This window comes from Lactuca sativa, chromosome 4 (genome assembly GCF_002870075.4).
Source record: "Lactuca sativa cultivar Salinas chromosome 4, Lsat_Salinas_v11, whole genome shotgun sequence".
Taxonomy (NCBI): domain Eukaryota; kingdom Viridiplantae; phylum Streptophyta; class Magnoliopsida; order Asterales; family Asteraceae; genus Lactuca; species Lactuca sativa.
Genome location: NC_056626.2, coordinates 116937574 through 116947298, shown reverse-complemented (window position 1 = coordinate 116947298; position 9725 = coordinate 116937574). Strand labels below are relative to the sequence as shown.

At 39.7% G+C, this 9725-nt stretch overlaps 1 protein-coding gene across 1 annotated transcript; it reads left to right on the top strand.

Annotated features, from left to right (window-relative positions):
* The first annotated feature begins 6729 nt into the window (after positions 1–6729).
* Positions 6730–8181, top strand: LOC111899719 (guanine nucleotide-binding protein subunit beta-like protein). Its single transcript, XM_042901644.1, has 4 exons — positions 6730–7203; positions 7307–7405; positions 7534–7644; positions 8074–8181. Exons 1-4 carry the CDS (start codon positions 6730–6732, stop codon positions 8179–8181), a joined length of 792 nt encoding a protein of 263 aa, XP_042757578.1.
* Positions 8182–9725: the final 1544 nt, after the last annotated feature.

The window sequence follows — 9725 nt, the reverse complement described above, 5'->3', positions numbered from 1 at the left end:
ATATCCGTCACCACATCTGGAGTCGCTCGCACCTCCTCTGCGGTCATCTGAAAAGCCCTACTCTTTGCCACTGGCGCCTCGCTTCGGCCCTGACGGCCGTCTATAATCCTCAATGTTGGAGGGGCAGGTGCTACCACCTTCCCTGCTGCTGTCAAACTCGGACACTGGGACTTTTTATGTCCCCTCTGATTGCAATGGAAGCAAATCAGATCAGATGCTATGGTGGTGGTGGTGGAAGCTGTACAATCTCTGCTCATATGCCCGGTCATGCCACACTAGTAGCAACCGGGACTCCCTGCCTTACACGCTCCATCGTGCAATCTCCCACACTTGCCACACTGACTGTGGCCCTGCTGTCCTCTAGATTTGTGATTTGATAACTTGGGCTTTTTTCCCGAACTCCCAGTTTCAGATGCCGCCTCTGGCTTCCTCTTCTTCTCCATCTATAAATCAATCAATCTCTCACGAGCCCTAGCAATCATGTCATCCAGCATTTTACAGCTGGATCGACTTACAAACTGGCGGATATCACTCAGCAACATCTCATGATAACGAGCCTTCTTCATTTCCTCATCAGCTGCGTACTGAGGAACAAGAAGATCTCTCTCCCTGAACTTGGCGGTAATCTCTGCCACTGTCTCTATAGTCTGAGTAAGATCCTGAAACTCCCTAGCTAACTGCTTCACCTCAATAACCGGTGCAAACACGACTCTGAACCTGGTAGTAAAATTAGCCCAAGTCATCGCATCAAGAGCTACATCATCTCCATTGACATGTCCGATCTCCTCCCACCAATCTCGTGCTCTATCCTTCAGAAGACAGGGTGCTAGTCTGACATTGTCCCCCTCGGGACATCTGCTAGTGCGAAATACGTTGGCGACATCTGCCAACCATCTGGTACTCCCAATGGGGTCCCATGCCCCATGATAGTCAGGAGCTCCACAAGCTCCGAACTCCCTGAAAGTGAGTGTGCACGACCCCATCATGGTCGCCACCTCAGCACGGAATTTGCTCAACCTCTCATCCATCAACTGCAAGGGTTCCTTGATCGAACCAAAGATCACAAGAGTCTGCTCAAGTATGATACGAGTAATCTCTGAAGAGAAAAACTCCCTCGTCTGCTCATCCAAATGCTTGGCCCCCGAGCCTGATCATGATCCCTCATCGGCACCTGAACTGCCGCCTGCTGGTCTAAGGCATAAAACCACCATTCTGAAAACACATTAATTCAAACATCAGAAACACTGATATGTCTTGAGGGATCGCTACTACTACAGGTTTCCTAGTCTCGCCTCGGCCTTCCTTGATTCAAGTACAAATCCTCTGCTTTCAGTAGTACGGGACCATACTACCTTCCACATCTATCTGTACTTTCCTCAAGAACTGCCTCGACTCCACCAAGTCACTACTACTGCTACTAATCTCTGCTACTCTCATCCTAGGCTTACCCTAGGGATATCTCCGACTCAATCCAATCCTCAGCTGCTGAAGGCCTCCTTGTAATGCCAATTAGCCATTACCTGAATACCACCACATGTGACGAGGCTTGGATAATCCTTTGAGTAAAAGACTCGTCCCCACAACGGTTAGACTCAGACAAGAGCTGCGCAGTAGGGCCAAGTCCAGCACTCTGAGATTATTTAACCCTGATCACATGTGACGTGACGTATTCACCTAATGGCTAACTCCCATCACTCAGAGTCCCACAGAGCACAAAGCAAGCAGCATTCAGACACAGGAACTACTCAAGCAAATCTATTCTAGTAATTAGAAACTGTACTAGCATACAACGCTAAGCTCATACTATCAGGCATAAGCTAAACAGGCTATCCTACTACTGTCTACTCAATACTGGCATGCAATTCTCATAAAGCTGAAACTCATAAACCAGGAACATACGACATCATTCCTAGATCCTTAGTCCTATTCTAGCATGATGTATTACTGAAACTGAAACTGATAATCATAACATAAAAGTGTATGGGTAATTTGGGAGTACTTACTTGAGCTCGGCTGATCGCATGCACCACACCCTTTTCTCGTTTTCAAAAATCTTTTCTTTTTAAGTTTTTTTTTTCAAAAATTCTTTTGAAAACATTTTTTTTTCTTTTGAAAATCTTTTTACCATTTCCTTAGTTTAAGTCCAGTCACACCCGCAAGTGTGCCTGAATCCCTCAAACCAAGGCTCTGATACCAACTTGTAACGACCCAAAATACGACCCAAAAATTTTTGTTTTAATATTACTAAAAATCACATCATCGAATTTTATATATAATAAAAACCATGGAATGAGTAACTCAAAAGTCATAGTAACTGTGTCAAAACAAACTGTATCAATCATATCAAAATATCTGAATAAAACTCCCAGGATAAAACTGAAGTTGTGGTGTATGCGATGCCATCAACCCGAGCTCTTCCCCTTGCTAGCGGAAGTACCAAAAATCAAAACTGAAAGTGTAAGCACAAAGGTTAGTGAGCTCCCCCAAACTACCACATACCATACAATAACATATAAACAACTATTGGGCCTTGCCCACTGCATCGGACCGAAGTCCAGAAACAACATCAGACCGAAGTCTGGAACTAACTAGAGCCTTGCCCTCTGCATCAGACCAAAGTCTGGAAACTGCATCGGACCGAAGTCCGGAACTAACCAGTGCCTTGCCCTTTGCATCGGATCGAAGTCCGGAAATTGCATCAGACCGAAGTCTGGAACTGACTGGGACCTTGTCCCCTGCGTCGGACCGAAGTCTGGAAACTGTCTGAACATAGCATAGCATTAACATATCATACCTAATTTCACATTTGGGGTAAATTTCCACATTTGAAGTTGACTTGGCGCAATGGGTCCCTGCATAATTTGTCAAATTGATAGTTTTTACCTAATTTTCGAATTTCTTGCAACTCTTACCCAAAAGTCGAAAATTTTCATAAAATTTGAAATTTTTCATAAAATTTGAAATTTTTTCTACGCTTTACATGATTGTTTTTCGTGTAAGACTTCCGCGGTTGCATTTCTATCACACATCGAGGGGGTTTTATTAAGTTTATTCCTCGAGCGCTTCTCGTCATTTGTGGGTTTTATAATCATTTGTTTGATTATAAAAAGGGGGAGAATGTAGAAATGGGTATTCGAAGCTTCTTGGGTATTCATTTGCGAATTTGAAGACCGGTGTTACCTCGAGGGGGAGTTGGTCTTGATTACACAACCTTGTTTGGAAATTAAAGCCGAGACATCCAATCCTAACTTTGAGGGGGAGAATGTTAGGATGCAAAGTTCTCCTTGGATGTGGTTTACACTCTTGTATATGTAATGGGTTGAGTCTTTCCTATAAATAGGGAGTGAGTGACTTTCATTTATGTAAGAACTTGTAAGACCCATTTTGGAGTGTTTAGTTTAGTGAAAGAAATATGAATACATACTTGTACCCTTACTATTCTAATGGAGCTTAAACGATTTTATTTGCTCCTTGTGTTCTTGATGTTTTAATGATTCACTAGATCTTTACAATTCCACACATGCTATCATAATTAGGGTCATTACATAACATTTTTGCATTCCTAAATTGCCCAACACTCATATTTATGTTGTATCTCCTGGATACTAGGACTTTCATTTTCCTCAAACTTAGTTAGGGTCTCTCCAATACATTATTCACAAAATGTTTCCCAATCCATTTATATGTTACAAATGACCCAAGTTTGAATGCCCTTGAGAATTTGCGCTCTGATATACATGACTTAATCTCAAATGTATGTTCCTCTTTCCTCTAGGATGCATATAAACTAAAAGGGCATGTTGGATTCTTCCCTTTACAACACCTAACAAGCAGCCTAGTCTTGTTATTCTTTTCATACCACAGATCATAACCATTTGTTACAGCATAGCAGCTAAGAGAATATTTAAGTTCAATTGTAGTAGAGTATGGTGGGTTTTGAGCATTCTAACACTCTTATGGTGTACATGCAACCCTAGAAACCTTGGATCTTTATTTTCTCTATTATACATGCAAACTTTGATTTTTCCAAGGTTTCATCCTATCTAGCATACAATTGGGTATATGTAATATAAAACTAGTAGAATGACATACCTTTTTGTAGCTTGGAATCCTTAAGACCTAGTGAGCCTAGAACCCCAAATGTGATGCCTCAAATGCTTCACACAACACCACCAACACTTGGATTAACTTGAGAGAAGATTGATATGCACCAAAATCGGCTAGCCCTCACTAGAATCACTTAAGTGCCGATTTTACAACGATGAGGTTTCTTTATATAGTGTGCATATTAGGGTTACACGATGTAACTCATGCCTTTCCATATTCTTCATGATCCATGGGTTTTAACCTCCTTGGAGTATCCATGGGTAACCACATGGGTTTAGCATATTATGAAGAACTATGGATCATAAACCCACTACATAAGAGTGAATGATTTACCAAATCAATCCCATTTATTTAATTAGTATCTTTTGATCACAAAATTAATTCCAAACTAATTCTTGATCAATGCTAATTAAATAATTCATATTAATATATTAGAACTTATAATATATTAATAAACCATAAATATCTTCTTCTCACAAAAGTCTATCAAAATGTTCTGATGCCATGCAACCCAAATGGACCATGCCAAATCGGGTCAAGTACATACCAAATATAGTTATGGACTTAAACACCTTATCCAGCAGTCTCCCACTTGGATAAGTGTAATAACTATAGCTGCAAGTACGACTTCAAGATATGACTAGCAATCGTAGCTCTTTCAAGGTCTCGCGAAACTAAGTTGTGCGATTTTAGATAAGTGATCATATAATCCTTTGTTTAAGATATCCACTGGAAAAATACATGGAACAACGTCGTACTTATTGTCCAGTAGTTTGTTTCCCGATTTCCGATTTGTTTAACATATAACTTAATCGAACGCATCAATTTAGTTCTGACCGAGCCCGACACTTCAGTAAAAAAAAATCATCGAGGGGCCCAAGATATCACTTTTAATCCTACAAGGAATAAAAGGAACATATAAACTTCGACTCATATGCTTTTACTAACTAATCATCAAATTGTACATAACAACACGTTTTATAACATCAAATTATTGATGCATTTTCGTGCTATCAATGTATAACCAACTCATAGTCAACAACTCATATCTCTTGGTTTGAAGACTTATATGATATTACCGTCTCACGATCACTCGAGATAAATTCTATGAAGTGATATAAGTGAGCATGGGTTGAATCCAATACTCAGAACTTATGAGCACTCATGAATGTTGCAGCAACAATTGCTATGTCTAATACAGTTCAGACAAATCTACAAACCCAATTCATTACAATCTTATTTCAATACATACTTCCAAAGTATGATCGACTATGGATAGTTTGAATAATATGATATACCATAACATAATTATTCTGGATGTCAAAACATGCAAAATGAAACAATAGTAAATGATTGACACAAGATATTACCATACTAGTAAATAAAAACACCTTTTATTTAAACATCAAATGTTAATTACATTTCAACTATTACAAGTTTCGAAAAACTATCTAATTACTAAAACTAATATCATCCTTTAGCCCAATGCGCCTTGCATGCTATAAATGCTTCACCCTACATAGTCCCTTCATGAGGGGATCTGCTGGGTTCTCATCCGATGATACCCTCTTTGCCAAGAGGATTCCTTCTTTTATTCAATGTCTAATGAAGTGGTATTTTCTGTCGATGTGCCTGGATCTGCCGTGATTCCTTGGTTCCTTGGCTAAGGCAACTGCGCTCTCGTTATCATAGAAAATCTACATAGGCTCCTTTATAGCTGGTACAACTCTAAGGTCTCCAATGAAGTTCTTCAGCCATATTGCCTCATTCGCCGCCTCGCTTGCTGCTATGTACTCTGAATTGCAAGTTGAATTAGCCACTGTCTCTTGCTTGGAACTTTTCCAAGTAATTGCTCCTCCGTTTAGGGTAAAGACCCAGCCCGACTGAGAGATGAAATTATCCCTGTCAGTCTGAAAACTGGCATCACTATACCTCACTACTCTCAAGTCATCACTCCCACCAAGGGTAAGGACCCAGTCCCTAGTCCTCCGCGGGTACTTGAGAATATTCTTCACCGCAGTCCAGTGAGCTTTGCCCGGATTCCCTTGATATCTGCTGACCATGCTCAAAGCAAAGGCCACATCAGGGCAAGTACAAGTCATGGCATACATGATCGAGCCTACAGTGGAAGCATATGGTACTCGACTCATCTTAGCTATCTCAACCTCTATACTCGGGCTCTAAGTCTTACTCAGTTCACTACAAGAAAAATACCCTTTAATGACGCGCAAACAATGACACTCACAGATTTAAGATACGCATTCTTGTGTGTCCATAAAAATAATGTCAGGTTTCCAAAAACTGAAGGATAGTGGTCACGCATTTTTGCGTGCCCTTAAATTAGTGTCTAAAAAAATCACGGAGGGCACCTAACGAAAAAAGGTTTTCCTCTAAAGGTGTCGCTTTATATTTTTTTTTAATGAAGAGGCGCGTTCTCCAATTTTTTTTAATAGCCGGGAAATGAAATCCCAAAAATTAAACACCCCGCCATTTATCTCCTTCTCCTTCTACAATCCTCTACCAATGAACCCTAAAAAAATTAGGGTATCTCTAACCTTCGCTTCTTCTCAGCCTTTTGTATTATCCGAGAGGAGCTTACAGTTGCAAAAAAATGGCGGACTCATGGTACTCCGGGGCACGATGAGGGCCCACATCGATTGGGTCACCGCAATCGTCATTCCAATAGACAACTCCGACATGATCGTCACCTCTTCTAGTGACAAATCAATCATCGTTTGGCGCCTCACCAGGGAAGACAAGACCTATGGTGTCGCACAGCGCCGTCTCACCGGCCACTCTCACTTTGTTCAAGACGTCGTTCTCTCCTCCGACGACCAGTTTGCTCTATCCGGTTCATTGGACGACGAACTCTGTCTCTGGGATCTCAACGTCGGAACCACCGCACGCCGCTTCGTTGGCCACACCAAAGACGTCCTCTCTGTCGCATTCTCGATCGACAACCGTCAGATCGTGTCGGCATTACGTGACAAGTCGATCAAACTGTGGAACACACTTGGGGAATGCAAATACAAAATCCAAGACGGCGATGCTCACAGTGATTGGGTGAGTTGGTTTTCCTTGTTGTCTGTAACAATGGTAAGATGAAGCTAAATGAGCCCTAATTTGTGCATTATGTCTCAATATTGGATTTTTATTATGATCTAAACTTGGTTTTGTGTGTTTTGTGTTACAATGAAAGATGAAGCACACAAAACCTCGTGTTATTGGGACAGAAATGGTGGAGGTCAGAAGGTCAAGTCGTGTTGCACATCTGTCTGCCTCGATTTACAAGGAACTCGTATATTTCTCTTGTTTCTTCTTCTTCTCCCACTTCTAGGGCTCTTTTTTCGTATTGCATACAAATTTGGAAAAGATTATTCAGCACCCAAAAGTTATTGATCCTTTTGGGCGTTTTTTTTGTTGCAGGTGGTTTATGATCGAGTTGAGTTACCACGAAGGCAATTGGAAGCATTTAGAGTTGCTGTTAAGACTAGTATCACAAGGCAATTAGAAGCATTTAGAGTTGCATTTAATCAGGTCATCATCTTTGTCCAACATTCTAATATGCTAAGTTGTTTATGGAATTAGAAATAGACAAAATAATAAGAAGATCAAGAGTAGATTCTTGAACAAAAAGAATTGTGCTTTATAGACTTTCAATGACTATTAGGATAAAAAAAATGATAGCTTAGTGGCTAAAATGGTAAAAATATGAAAGCTGATTCTTGTGTAATACGGTGGTGTGTATATGCATGTATAGGGAATGAAGCAGACTATGAAAAAGCGTAAATTAAGACACTAACACGAAACTTAGGAGGGAGATCAGGTGAGTGTATTACATTAAAGGTTAAATATCTCGTCTAAAAGCTTTTTTTTTTTGAATTCAATCAGTCCAAAGCGCTTCTATGTGGAATCAATGTGGAGTTTTATTCTTAAACCCATCACGGTTAAGTAAATTAATTAAAGGTTAAAGAAAGTAGTTGGCAAATATTGTTTTGTAGGCAAAGAGTTCTTGGTGAAGATTTAGATGGTTTGGACATGAATGATCTCACCATTCTCGAGCAACAGATGTAGGATTCACTTACCACTGTGCGAGAACGAAAGGTTTCATTATTCTTTACTCATTCGTGTAGAAATAGGGTAAGGCTGCGACTGCTGCTAACGAGGTGGAGGTGGTCCGTAAGGCTGTCCATAGGGTCCCACTGAAATGACATGGGATTCCTCCTCTAAGAGTAGCCAAAAGATGCATCATGTAGATGCCATTGGTGTAAAATCCAAACGAGGAAATCAAGTAGTTGTTGCTGCAAGTCCTCCCAAAGAGGATGTAGTGGTTGCTACAGACCCACTTACAAAAGAAGATCTTGTGGGGTACCTTGCTTCTGGATGCAAGACTAAGGAAAATTGGAGGTTCTTACTTATTTGTCTCTTATGCTAAGTATTTTATTTTGCACATATGTGTCTGTGTTGATTAATGATGAATGTTATGGATATTGTAGAAAAGGAACTGAACATGAAAAGTTTGGGTTAGAGCTGAAAACATTGAAGCCTATGACGTATGGACATATAGCAGATCTGCTGAATGCTATTTCTAAGAGATTTGACTAGGAGAAAATCTTGGAAGGGGACAATATAATTGGGCTTAAACAGGTAATCAGCACTGCATATTTAAAGAACCCAAAGCTGCTGTTTGATTGTATGTGGTCTATTTCTAAACTTAAAAAAAAATGTCAGGGAAAACAAAGTATATCTCTGGAACCTGGTGGTCAGTTTGAGCTTAGTAGTGCTCCTCTTGAAACACTCCATCAAACGTGCAGAAGTGAATTCACACCTTTACTAGGTTTGTAAATTGTAATGGTTGGTACCTTACATGAAGTTGATATGATTATATAATTCCATGTGTTGAAAGTGATATGTCAAATGTGGATGTGTTACTTTACTTTACAGGTGAAAGCTGTTGCTGAAGAGATGGGAATTGGATTTATAGGAATTGGTTTCCAGCCAAAATTGGAAAGAAAAGATATACCTATAATGCGTAAAGTAAAATTAATTTAGTTATTCTATAATAATATTCTAAATATCAAAGAAAAGAAATAGATATGAGATATGATGTGTGGTGAGAATGACATTGAATGAATGTTTTGTCAGGGAAGATATGAGATAATGAGGAATTATCTCATATCAGCTCGATAATTCTTGGTGGGCTTGGAGTTCCTGCTGTTGGTTATGATTTACGATTATGAGGGTATTTAGGTCATTTACTCAGAAAAAATATATTTCTTCTTCGGTTTCATTGCAGCAAAGACAGTAGTACAAATAAACCTGGTAGTGAAGTGAATTCTTCTTAGAGACCTGGTAACACATGTAACCACCAAGTCCCTCACACCTCCTGTTGCCCCTCTAAGTGTCCAGACTGCTCAAGTGTCCAATGTCCCAAGTATATTAATTAATAATAATCATATATGGTTATGTTCTATTAGCTCTTGTTATTTTATGCAATCAATATGTTCTTGTTATCTATATATAAACATTAAATATTTGTTGTTTTTTTAAGTTTTTGGCAGATATACAAGTTGATGACGATAACATTGTTCCAAGACCATCTACTAAAGCAAGGTTGG

Coding starts and splice junctions, on each gene's coding strand:
- LOC111899719 (XM_042901644.1), top strand. CDS start 6,730: ATGGTACTCCGGGGCACGATGAGGGCCCACATCGATTGGGTCACCGCA. Junction 7,406..7,533: donor CCTCGATTTACAAGGAACTC/GTATATTTCTCT, acceptor TTTTTGTTGCAG/GTGGTTTATGATCGAGTTGA. Junction 7,645..8,073: donor TTAGAGTTGCATTTAATCAG/GTCATCATCTTT, acceptor AATTAATTAAAG/GTTAAAGAAAGTAGTTGGCA.